Source organism: Antrostomus carolinensis, unplaced genomic scaffold, assembly GCF_000700745.2.
Source record: "Antrostomus carolinensis isolate BGI_N321 unplaced genomic scaffold, ASM70074v2 scaffold15224, whole genome shotgun sequence".
Lineage (NCBI taxonomy): Eukaryota > Metazoa > Chordata > Aves > Caprimulgiformes > Caprimulgidae > Antrostomus > Antrostomus carolinensis.
The window spans coordinates 19,322-32,385 of NW_010310301.1; the positions used below are offsets into that span (position 1 = coordinate 19,322).

General features: G+C 49.1%; 1 protein-coding gene across 1 annotated transcript in view; it reads right to left on the minus strand.

Annotated features, from left to right (window-relative positions):
* Positions 1-3,177: 3,177 nt before the first annotated feature.
* CSF1R (colony stimulating factor 1 receptor) overlaps positions 3,178-13,064 on the minus strand; it is a 19,918-nt gene continuing 10,031 nt past the window's right edge. Inside the window, 15 exon segments of the mRNA XM_029084598.1 lie at positions 3,178-3,499; positions 3,759-3,864; positions 4,459-4,558; positions 4,873-4,984; positions 5,106-5,228; positions 5,960-6,078; positions 6,240-6,340; positions 6,935-7,097; positions 7,374-7,484; positions 7,815-7,919; positions 8,388-8,514; positions 10,521-10,633; positions 11,194-11,384; positions 12,057-12,174; positions 12,970-13,064. The exon segment at positions 12,970-13,064 is cut by the window's right edge and continues 20 nt beyond it. Of these exon segments, the coding sequence (XP_028940431.1) occupies positions 3,368-3,499; positions 3,759-3,864; positions 4,459-4,558; positions 4,873-4,984; positions 5,106-5,228; positions 5,960-6,078; positions 6,240-6,340; positions 6,935-7,097; positions 7,374-7,484; positions 7,815-7,919; positions 8,388-8,514; positions 10,521-10,633; positions 11,194-11,384; positions 12,057-12,174; positions 12,970-13,064 (1,816 nt within the window). The 3' untranslated portion in view covers positions 3,178-3,367.

The following is a 13,064-nucleotide window of genomic DNA, read 5'->3' on the forward strand; positions in this document are numbered from 1 at the left end:
GCTGACTTCTTTGTGCGTATTGGTGGCAGGGCTTGGGGGTGTGGGAGCAGGCATGAAAGGCAGACAGCTAAGAGGATTTCCCCCAAAACATTCTGAATAGATTAGTTTAGGGCACTGACTCCTCTTGGAGATCTTGAAGAGCTCTCATATGCATTGGCTGCAAGGAGTCTTTAGTCGAGGAGGAGTCAAAGTCATGCAGCTTTAATACGCTGTATCTGGGGAGCTTCCCTGGAGGCTGCACTCCTGGCTCCAGGATTGTGAGTGCTTTGACTGCAGAAAGTTTCTAGAATTGTTTGTCCCTTCACGTGAGCACTAATAATTTAGAAGCTGAAACATACAGTGAGTGGGAAGTGTTCTGTATGTTAAGGTAAGAATTGCCTGGGTGAGCCCCGGGGGAACCAGGCTTGTTGGAGGGCTGTGTGAGCACTGTGTATGGTGGTGGCTGTGGAAAGGAGAAGGACACTCAAAATTTCCATGCTGTCCTCCTGGACACTGATTTGTGGTTTGGTTTTTTTTGTTTGTTTTTCTTCTTAGCAGTTTTATTCTGTTCAAGGACTTTTGAGTTTCTGTTGTCCTCTCACTAGAACAGAATCACAAAGACTGTCTGTGGGATCAAGGAGAAATGATGAATGCAGCATCACCAGGGCAAGCAGGGTTTGGTATTCCTCCCTCAGAGAGGGCACTGGCAGAGCTGCATCCATGTGTGCTATCTTGGCACGCTATCAGGTGTCCACACAGTGCTGTGGTGGTTAGAGGAGTCTCATGCTGCCCAGGTTGCTTTATCAGCTCCTTGAGAGGAGCTGGGCTGAGACCTCTGCCCTTACAGCGTGTCTAAAGAGGAGCCTGGGCTGCGGTTGTAATGCTGTGCACGTTGTCTGCTGCCAGCTCCCTTTTGCTATTGCTGGCTGAGAAGGTGGGTGGGTGTTTGCTGTGAGCTGTGGAGGAGAGGAGGGGGATGCTGGACTGATAAATTACCATCCAGGGAGTTTATTTTGTCTGAGTGAGCAGTGGGGAAGATTCAGAGGCTTGCAGTGTGGTCGAAAACTCCCTTCTGTGAAGGGGAACCTGTTAAGTACCATACTGTTAAAGTAAATGTATTAAGTCTGAGCAAATGCAGTAATTATGGCTTGGGGTTTTTCTGTTAAGAACATTAACTTATTATAAGAGACATTAGTGACTTTTTTCAGTCAGTGATAAAGTTTAATAAATTATCTCCAATTTTTGGGGTAAAACTGTGTCCAAGTGACTTGTTTTTTGTGTACAAGACCTGGAAGACTGCAGTGGGAAAGGGCACAAATAGCTTGTGGATGTATAGTGTGATTCCAGTCTGCACTGACATGGGGGTGGGGAAAAAAGCCTCGTGTTCTCAGAAGCAAGATGTTCTGAGAGAAACAGCTTAAGAAGTTGCTTGGGCCACCTCACCAGAGTGTCAAATAAAATTATCCTGCTATAGTTCTAATAAGTGGCAAGAAAGTAGCTTCTGCAGCTAGTTGACTCCTCTGGTCTACCTGCTCTTGTTCTGCATTTCCCTGCACAGGGCAGCTCCTGAGGTGACTTTAATAGGAGAGAGTCTGCAGCAGGTGACAGTAACTTCTCTTCACAATCTGTTTAATTGCCCGGGCTGGAGCTCCTGCTGCATCTAAGCCATTGCTACAGGAGGTTCTGCCTCTAGTCATCGGGGCTCTTCTGCCTCAACCCTGCCCTTGGCATCACACTCCCTTTCCACACAGTGAGTGTTGTCACATGTCCCATCATCACAATTGAAATCACTCCCCCATTCTATCCATGTATGGTGACTACTTCATTTTTCCCAATTACAGACAGGCCACACAGAGTAAAGTGTTTTAAAAACCTTGCTTTTAATACTCTTTTTTTTTTTTTTTTCTTTTTTAAATATTATTTTACAAGATTGAATGGTTTTGAGAACTGGTAATGAGAATCGTGTCTGAGGAACTGGAGCAGAGTTACAGAGTGTGAGAGGATGGACTAGTGCATCACCTGTACTTTGATCTGCTCCCCTCTGAGAACAGTCTCTAACCACCTGGAAGAGACTAATTTTGTTAAGCATTTTATTTTATCCTTTATAATGCTGACAGATAGAAATAGATTAGCTTTTTGTTTAGTAAGGAGGAAGGAATCACTTCATGTTAGCATAAAACCAGGTTTGATATAATCAGAAGTGGCCCACAACATAATTGCTGACAGTATGACAAAGGCCACATGCCATACAGTGGTTCTGTCTTGCTGTAGTTTGCCTGAGTTCTGTCAGTGTTTGTACCTGGAATGCTGATCCTTTATCCACCGAGTCCAGTGAAGCTGAGAAGAATAATTAGCTACTTCTGCTAACTACACAGGACTGTGGGGCTGTGGTGTTAGTAACCCTGAATCAGAGCTAGATAAGAAATAAGTTTAAGGGCATTAGGCCTTAGCTTATTAAAAAAAAAATTACCTCAGCAGTACTATTAAAATACACTCAGGAAAATATGTACAAGAGCATATCTGTAATCAGAACAAAGGCAGTGATTGCTACATACTCCGTAATTCAGCAGTTCTTTAGGATATGTGTTATTGTTGATAGTTTCCAGATCTGTTTAAGCTGCCATTCTTTCCTGGATTGGGATTGTGTTCAGTGCTCCTGTGGAAGAACACTGGTTACTTCTGCATTTTACCTGAGAAATAACTGCCCCTCTGTCCTGTTACTGGGGCAGAAGCTCACAGAACCCTGGGGTTGGCTCCTTGGCTCACTTCACTCAATCCCTGCAGAAGCATCTAGCTGCAGAGAGGTAGATTGCATGAGGAAATGTAGAGGTTAATGCATATTTAATGCTAAGCAGAGGCTTTAGCTATATCTAAACTCTCCCTCTGCATCATCCAGGGTCAGAAGGACAAAGGGAAGAGAGCAGGACCACCAAGAAAGGGTTGCTGCTGGTGTGTGGAGCAGTTCCAGCTTCAAATGTTCTCATAAAACATAAGGGTTCAGTTATGCAAGCGACTTGTGACTTTTGGAAGTGTCTTACTTGGCTGCAACTTGTATTTAAAAGAAAAACATACACCCCACAGCCTCCTCCAAGTGCTGGGGAGGCAGGTGACAGGGACCACTCTGTACTCTGCATGCAGAGATGGAGCACGTTATCATCCTAACACCTCTATGCCACGCTTGAGATAAGGCCTTAGGGACCCCATGGTGAGTCTGGGGTTTGAGTTGCTCCAGCACTATCGTTTCAGTGAGGGAGTTGGTGACACTCCTACTTCAGAAAGCACAGAGAGGAGAGCCAAAGCAGAAGACATCTGAGTCCTAGGGCAGAGCAGAACCATGTGCTCTGCAGAGCCAGGAGGACAGGGATCTACCCCAGGGCAGTGGCACCAGCTAACAGAATTGATAGTTGTTGCTCTTGAGAAGGGGCTGGCCGCTCTCCTCTTGCTCACAGGACTCCTCACAGCAGCCAGAGGTATCGCAGCCACTGTCTTCCTCAGCAGCAGAGGGGAGGTTGGTGTAGTCCTTGAAAGGAAAAAAAAACCCACCCCAAGTGTGTTTCAGTCCTTTCAATGCTGTAGAACATCTGTTTCTGCACAGTGACCAGCTGGAGATGCTCGCTCCACACTACCCTTTGCTGTGCACACAGGACATGGCTAGCTGGCATGCCACTAAACTACTCCCATCAGTTAAAGGTAAGGGACATCACCAGGAAAATTGTCCAGGAGCTGCATTCACATAGGGAAAGCACATCTCCCCCCTGCTCCTCTCCAAAGGTCCTCACCTGCTCCTTATGTACCTCCAGTTCTTTCTGGATGAAGCAGCCGATCTGGTCGAAGGTAGGTCTCCGTGTGGGCTCCAGGCTCCAGCACGCCTGCATGATGCTGTACCTGCAGAGCCAAACAGGGACAGGGGGGTTGTACTGCACTGCTGCAAAGCTGCTGGAGGGTCTGCAGCCCCAGGTTCTTCCCTGCAACACTTGGTATTTCAGGCACACAGTCCTGAGCAGTCCCTCATCTTCCTGTCTGTAAAACCCACGTGCAGTGCTCCAGGGAAAGGTGAGCACAGAAGTGGCTAGAGCAAAATAATCTATCAACAAGGATTTTCTTTAAGTTTAAACTCGTTCCCCTCCTGTAACCTATTCAGCTTTGTCTTTTCATAGTCCTAGAGTCAAGCGTAGCTGACTGAAAAAAAACCCACCAAGTTCAGGAATGTAAACATATAACATGAGCTCTCCTATCTTCCTGTCCATAAACAGAGGGAATCGTGGATAGAGCATCATAACTCACTGCCCCAGGTCTTGCTTTCCTACAGCAGCAAAGAGCAGCCTGGTAGGATCCAACCTGAACCTCAAAGGCAGACACACCTGGGAGCAGCAGGCAGACCTGGGACTGCGGTCCCTGTGCCACCTCCCTGCCCACCCTCTGTGAAGCATCTCCAGCCACCCTGTCACCCTTTGTGTGCATCTCAGCACATCCACTCACATTTCCAAGGGAGCGAAGTCAGGTCTGGCCATCTGGTATCCCTGCTTCACCATGCTGTAGAACTTGCTGTTCACCACCATGCCAGGATATGGACTTTTACCTGTGACAGGAACAGAGCAGTGGTGGCTTTGGGATTAGAGGCTTTAATACTCCAGCTTTGTGGAATGGGAAGAGGCAGCCTGGAGCATTGCCTGTGACAGCACTACTCAGGGAGTTCAGAGTTAGAGCAAGTTGTCCAGGATCCATTGCTTTTAATGGTCCCTCAGGAAGCATAACACAGAATTTTATAGCCCTGATAAAACCTAGATTTTTTTGTCAGTTTTCCTCCTTTCTTGGAAACCTTTCTGCAGAGGCATTAGGGCAGCAGTAAGCCATAGAAAACAAGAGAGGTTTACAAGCTCGCTTCTGTCTTACCAAGGGAGAAGATCTCCCAGAGAAGGATGCCGTAGGACCACACATCGCTCTGCACTGTGTAAATGCAGTCAAAGATGCTCTCTGGGGCCATCCATTTCACGGGCAGTCGGGCCTGGAAGAGCAAAGAGTCCTGCAGCCTGGGACAAGCTGGCAGCTGATGCTACACCCTGTCCTTCGTGCTCCAGCCACACCATACCCTTGTACCTTCTCTTGTCGCCATTTTAATTACTTACATTGCCTTTTACAACGTAGTTTGAGTCATTCATGATATCACGGGCCAGGCCAAAGTCACAAATCTTGGCTACTCGTCCATCTGACACGAGCACGTTCCTGGCTGCTAAGTCACGGTGGATGCACTGAGGAGAGGAGAGCACAACTGAGACCCAGCCAACGTCCCCCAGCAGTCCCAGCTGATTGCCTACAGCCCAGGCCTGTCACCAAAACACTTACAGGGGCAAGGGGAACACGTACTGCTTGAAAAGCCCCCCCAAGAGGCACTGTGTCATGTACAAGGACGAGGGGCTCTCTTTCAGCCACTTTATTTGCAGCACTAAGACATTGTGACCTTTCATGCCATGTCCTTTAGTCACTCGTGGGGCTGTTGTCTTCCCCATGGGAGGAGGCTCAGAGCCAGGAGCTGGTGACACAGTGCCCTCATCTCTGGGACAGTCATACGGTTACTCTCTGATGCTCTAAATGAGCCAGCTCTGGCAGACAGATCAACGGCCACTTTCAGTTCCTTGTCCCTGGGCCAGTGGGGAAGCTGCCAGTGCAAGAAAGCTTCACATCAAAGTTCCTGACCTCAAGTAAAAGCTGGGGAGAAAATTTTGAGACTAGCAGAGGCACAGCCCTGGGTTCCCCCTGTAACGCTGCCCAGAGCCCATGGGTCACAAAGGCTCTGAAGGGACCAGCAGTCACCATGACCCAGCATGTCTGACCCCAACATATGGAGCAGAGAGGCCCATTTTCATCTTGATCTTGGTCACCCCATTGAAAAACATCCCAAGCCTCATGCAGACAGGATGGCTGGTGCCTGCTGGGGTTTCCCAACTGGGGTGCTGGGGGCAGTTGTCCTCTTGGCACTCACATTCTTTGATGCGAGGAATGCCATGCCCTGGGCCACCTGGCTGGAGAACTGTAGCAGGTCAGAGAGATTGAGGGGACGGAGGTCTTCCCTGGTTTCATCTTCTTCCTCCAAGTTTTTCCCTGAAATTCAAAGCGAAGTTTTAGAGTTGCTGCAAACCCAGTGAATAATGCAAGCTGTACTGTGTCCTGGTTCCCTGGGGCTAAACCAGGGATTTATTCAGGATCACCAGAATAAAGAAATCACCAAAAAAAACCCCCACAGAAATGAGCCTTTAACTCACCCCTGGCTTGCGCAGAATCTGATGATGCTGAAGATGCTGACGATGATACAGGCCTCATTTCAACATAGGTTTCCAAACCCTGGCTTGAAAAGCCACTGTCACTGAGTCAGAAGAGATGGAGACAGGCTGTTACCAACCCTCCAGCAGTACCTTCTGCCTTTCTCCACTCCACTGACGGAAGAAACCACATCCCTGCCTGCAGGAAGTGGTTTAGCTGGAGGTTTAAGGGCAAAGGGAAAGTCAACGTTGAGGCTGATTCAGAAAGGGGACCTGGGTGCCCTGGGCTATGGGGCTCCAAGTACTGCTCCCCTTTTGTCAAGGGACTGCCCCTGGCTGATGGGGAGCGCTCAGGATCTTGTCCTACAAACCCCATGTACCCAACAGTGCAGGAAACCAAAAAAGTTCTGATTCCAGGTTGTGGGAGAACAGACTGGATTGAAACCAGGATTTATAGTGGGATAGTCAATGACTGCTGACAAAGACTTTGAAAAACTTGGAACCAAGTTTTTACTTTTACTTTACTTAAACCAAATCTAAACACATGCATCCCCAGTGGCTCTTACATCCTGGTATTCTGCAAGTCCCCAGACCTTTGGCCTTAATCTGTCCCCAGCACAGCCCTCTGCACACTTCTCCTGGCAAGTACCCAGGCCCTGCATTGCTCAGCTCCGTGGCCATCAGAGCTCTGCTTTTACCTGCGGATGTATTTCTTCTCTAGGTCAACGTTTTTGTAATCAGCAGCACTGTCTAAAGAGGTGTCCAGAGCAGAATCCTGGATAATTATGGATTCAGCCTTCTTCCGCAGGAAATTCAGCAGATCTCCATAGCGACAGTACTCGGTGATGACAAGGATGGGGCCTGGGAGAGAGGCAGAAAGGGTTCATTAAGAAGTGATACTACTGTGACCTGTCCTGAGGATTGCTTTCCCTGGGAGAAGCAGCAGAACCTGTACCACACACGAGCATATCTGGAAATGGCCAGCCCACAAGGCCTATGCAAAGTTATAGGTTCAAAAAAGACCACCAAGCTCCTCATCAGCTATCATCTCTGTTGTGAGACTGAGGAGAGGTAACAGCCTCAGAGGAGCAGGCTGGGGGAAGGCTCTATGGGGAATGCAGGACTGTGGGATCCTACCTCCATAGGTACATGCTCCCAGCAGATTAACAATGTTCTCATGGTGTCCCAAGTGACTCATGATCTTCAGCTCAGACATGAGAGCCTCCTGCTCATCTGTGTCTGCTGATGCTGCAAGGCAAGAGGAAAAGGGTTGTGTAAAGGTGTGAAGGAAGAACAAGGAAGAAAGTAAGGGGGAGGACAGAAAAAGGTGTAGACAGAGATGGAACAAAAAGAGGAGACACAATCAGAGAGGAAACTGTCCTCTGTCTGTGCCTCTGGCCACATGTGTCCACAAAAGTGACAGCAGCATGATTCCAGCACCCAGTACTTGTCACAGAAACATCCAAAAAGTAGATGTTGTGACCTGGGAGCACCAACAGATACGGTGAACACACACTACATCCTGCCCAAAGGAGCCTGGGGGATTTCAGCCTTTGCAGGTTGCTCTGGGTGGCTTACACTTTAGCATCTTCACAGCCACTTTGAGGCCCGAATCCTCTTTGCCCAGCCCAAAAGCGGTGGCTTCTACCACTTTTCCAAAGGCTCCTGCTCCAAGAGTTTTTCCTGCAGAGGGAAAAAAAAAAAAGAGGTGCTTATAAGATGCTTTATAGAAAGAGACTGAGCAGTTGTCCTGCACACAGCCTCAAGGAGGATGTCTGGTGGGTGGGGATTCCTGCTAAACCCAGACAAGATGACACATCCCTTATTCAGGAGCTGGTTAACATCTGAGGGGAACTCTACTGTGAGCCAAGATGGTATGAAAGAGGCCATGTGCAAACATGGGCTCACCAGCTCTATGCATTAGCAATCATCCCAGATGCAAAAGGGACATGATCCTCTCAACCTTCCTTGGAATAATGGAGAGAGGTTGTGCCCTAGCATTTGCCACCCTGTGTGGAAGAGGGCAGCAAGACCTGGTTAAGGATGTTGCTGTAACATCTGGATGCAGCTTTGGATATTGGCCAATTGCTTGGGCTCAGTCCATGGGAGCATTTCAGCTTTGTGGTAACAGCAACAAGGAAGGTTTCTTACCAAACTGAAGCTTATTCCTCGGAAACTCCCATTTTTCATTGTATGGCAGCTGAGTGGGATCGATGAAGATGTAGTTATTCCCTTCACAGGCCTCAATGATCTTCCACCTCACCTGGTACTTGGGTTTCTGTAAGGAAGAGACTCCAGTTACTCAATGTTCCTCAAGTCCTGAGGGTTCCCCAGTCCCAGCATGCACTCAGCTCTCACCCTGCAAGTGTAGAGGGAAGACTTGGGATTCAGCCCATGAAATATTTCTTGTTTTGAACCTGATGTGAGCTAGAGGGGCTTTGTCTGGACAGCCTGGTCCTTTTGCTGTTACAAAGTCCTTCCAAGTCATTACCCATGACTGAGGGAAGCTCTCTTGCCCCTTTCACTTAAAGTATCCTCTTTCCCTCACTTGGGATAGCATAGCTGAAGCTAGCATGTCCCACCAGACCAGTGGCTGACAGTGCCCTACTGGTGCTGGAGGGAGATGTCCCCACTGTGTCTCCTTCCTTGGTGTCCTGGGTTGCTGAGCACAGCAGAACAGTGGAGCTGGCCCAGCCCCGCTTCCCTTACAGGGGAAAAAAAAAGAAATGGAGAACAAGAAGTAAGAATTTCTTCTCTTTTCCACGAATCTCATGGCAGAAGTAACCAGGCAAGGCAGAGAGAAGCAGTGCTGGAGCCTGTGGGCAGAGGCAGGTGCCAGCTTGTGCTGGGTGTTGTAGTTCAGGTTGAGAGGGCCAGGGAGCCAGACTGGAGGCACAAATACAGAGAACAGCAGTGACACAGCTCGGCGTGAGAATATTGTGTGCAGCCTTTGCTCCTGTACAAGGAGACAGGCAAGGACCTGCACCCCGGTGTGGAAAAGGTGGTCTCAGGTCTATCAAGGCCAACACAGGGAAGCATGGGTGGAGTGACCATGGCTATGATGAATCACATCATGTCCCAGCTACTGGGAGGTGTGTGCTGAAATGCTTCCCCTCACCACTTCCCCATGATAGTTGTAGAGAAAGATGCAGCGTATGGGTGGATACTCAAAGCTAGGTTATCACAGGCATGAGGGACAAGAGCAGAGGCAGAGATCTGCAGCTTTGATGCAAAACATCTGTTTTTCCTTCACCTGAGAGCTGAATATCTGTGCCCACACAGGCTGCCCAAAAATGCCCAGATAGATGCTCCATGCTCAGTTTCTTGTGGAAGTCCCTCAAAGAATGCCACATGCACTCAGTGTATTTGCTGTTGCCTGCTTTCTGCTCCACAATTCACCCAGCACTGCAGCAATCAGCCCTGACTGAAGAAGCCCATGACTGAGATAGATAAGATTATTTACAAACAAGTCCTGCTTCTCTTGGGCTTGCAAGGCCTTCCTGAGAGCTGTTTCTTCAGACCTATGCTTACACATCCATCTGCTTCTCTCTTTCTCAGGATTATTGGACAAAGAGCTCTGCCTGCAAAGCTGTAGGTGCTTGTTTGGAGAAGGTTCTGATGGATCTTCTGACAACGAGCACCAGAACTCTGCTGCAAAAATTGCAGCCTTAATGGGCTGTCAAAGGAAGAGTGCCAAAGGGAGAGCTGAAAACCAGCAGGTTTTCACCCACTGATGAAGCAGAGGTGGCTATTGATTGGTACCATATATGGAAACAACCAAGAAGGAATCCAAATGATGAAAACAAGTCTTGCAGAGAAAATGGGGCAAGTTCCTGTATAAAAATAGTGACCAGTTCTTCCTGGAGACAGACACCTTCTAACATCATCCTGTTTCCCCATAAAGACAGCTTTTTATAAAGCAGGAAAGAGAATAAGAAGTAGATGCAAGTTGCAAATAATATTTTTTTTCTCCTTAATTCAAGCCTGTGGATTCATGGTGACCAGAGCAAAACCTGCTGCAACTGACAGCTCACAACGAGCACCTTTGTCTGGCACCAAGGAATATCCACATTGACCTCTGGACTACAAGAGAAGGACCAGCGTGGGAGAGGTGTTAACACTCTGGTTTGGTGCATGAGTCTTGCCCTGCAGCAGGAAAGTCCTGGGGGAAGATGGGAGGCAGTGGAGGTGAGGGAGGCAGCTTGCCCGGTACCTCCAGTCTGCATGCTGCCCACAGAGGCTGGGCAGACCCTGCAGCCCTTGCTATGCAACAGGGAATCTGACCTGGTTGTACTTGTAGAGGAGGAAGAGGAGTAGAAGGAGCAGCAGGACCAATGCGCCAATGCAGGTGGAGAGAATAGGGCTGAAGAGTTTATCTGGGGGGGCCATGACATTTCCTGGAGGAACAAAAAACCAAGGATGAGTAAAACACTCCTGTTTCAATCCCATCTCTGGGAGCATTTTGCCCAGCTGTTCCTTTAGGCTTCCCCTGTATGCAACACAACCCAGCACTGCCCTCAGAGACACCCAAAAGATCTGCTGGGAACTGAGGGAAGTTCTCAGTGCCAAACTCAAGGCTGCAATGGTTCCCCTCATGCACCCCAGTTTCCAGACAAAGAGCAGCAGGTGCAGGTCAGACAGACTGGGGACCAAGATCTGTGCAGCAAGAACAGGCCCATCAAAAGATGCAACCCCTGGACTCCAGTGACAGCTGGCAGTGCTGTGCCCTGGAGCCAGGTCCTGCAGTTACATGGTGTTCATGGCATGGCAATGCCAGCCAACAATTCCCACATGGCTCCTAGGACTGGCAATGCCAAAGCCTCCCACCTCCTGTGCAGACACAGGGCTTGTGGAATCTATTCCAACTCTCTTGCAAGACAGTACAGATATACATATAGGAAGATGGGCCCCCAAAAGCTGCCAAATTCTCTCCCACTCCACCAAATTTGTATCTTACTGGTGATGGTGACCGAGTGAAACACGTCAGAAGCATTCCCCTCTCTGTTAATGGCCACACAGCAGAAGGTGAAATTGGCACCCAGGTCCTGGAAGAGGATGGTGCTCTCCACCTCCATCTCTTGGAAGGGCAACATGTTCACCACCTGGGGACTGGAGTCGTTCAGTAACAACGTGTAGTCCTCATTGTATCTGCAGAGGCACCAAACAGGGGAGAATGAGCATTCTGCTGTGGCACAGTTGCTCATAAGTGAATTGATGCCTGGATCAGACTAGAGAGGAGACACTGGGAATTAGGGTTGTAGCTCTGAGACATGTTACTCTCTGCCCGGTTAAAGACCACTCCCTGAGCATCTAAGCCCTGTGTAGACTGAGACTGCTACAGACATGCTCTGGCAGCAATTCCTTTCTTGAACGGGGCTGGTACCGAGGCACAACCACCCCTGTCTGGGCAGCTGCAGTTGCCTCCCATCACACTGTAGCTCAGTAAGCCTGTGGGCTGCAGAGCCTCAGACCTGTGAAGGTCCCAGAAAGATGACTAAGACCAGCCAGGATGTAGCTCTACAGCAAGCTCACCAGGGCACTTCTCCAAGGGATCCACACATTCCTCAGAAAAGCACTGGGAGAGTAGGAATCACAGGTGGCTGAACACTTCAAGATCAGGACTTTAGGAATAGTACCTGGCCCCACGCCTCAGACACTCCCGTCCCCCCCCCCAAGCAGGGGAACATCCCTGTTGCTGTTACTGAACAGGCTCTGCTATATTGCCTGTAAGCAAGTCCACGTGGAACTGCTCAGCAAATGCCAACATAGCAATAACAAGTGCATACCTTGAAGGTGCTCAGTCTCCTGGGCATTTCTTACCTGTTGGAGTGAATGGGGCACTGGTACCACTCAATGCGTGGAGCAGGGTAGCCAATGGCCATGCACTGGAGGATGGAGTCATTGGCTGGCACCTTGATTTTGCAGATGCTTGGAGGAGCTGTTGAGGAAGGCAGATAAACAGTGAGTGCTATGACCAGAGGAAGCAGACCAAGGGAGGTGATTCTTCTGCCCCTCTACTCTGCTCTCATGAGATCTGACCTGCAGTACTGTGTCCAGTTCTGGGGGCCCCAACATAAAAAGGAGATGGACCTATTGGAGCAAATCCAGAGGAGACCATGAGGATGGTCAGAGGGAGGGCTGGAGCGTGTCTGCTATGATGACAGACTGAGAAAGTTGGGGCTGTTCAGCCTGGAGAAGAGAAGGCTCTGTGGAGACCTTATAGTGGCCTCCCAGTACCTGAAGTTGACCTACAGGAAGGCTGGGGAGGGACTTTTAACAAGGACAGGGAGTGACAGGATGAGAGGTAATGACTTTAAACTGGAAGAGGGGAGGTTTAGATTAGATATTAGGAAGAAATTATTTCCTGTGAGGGTGGTCAGACACTGGAACAGGTTGCCCAGAGAAGCTGTGGCTGCTCCTCCCTGGAAGTGTTGAAGGCCAGGTTGGCTGAGGCTTTGAGCAACCTGGTCTAGTGGAAGGTGTCTGGATGGGGGTTGGAACTGGATGATCTTTAAGGTCCCTTCCAAACCAGACCATCCTATGATTCTATAAGAGCACATTCCCTGTGCTCAGATTTACTTTCCATAGGTACAACAATGAACCACCAGGAACCCCTGTGCTATACATAGGTTTGGGCTGAGTCCCAGACACAGTCTGGCTGTGTGTCCTGTGGGCGCTGGGCTGGCAGCAACCCCAGGGCAAGCAGGGTGAAAGAACAATGCCAAGCACTTACATTTCATAGAGATACTGAAGGTAACTGATGCATTTGTGTCATTGTTGAGGGCATAAAATGTATAGAGACCTTCCTCTCCTTCCTGCAGGCGGTTC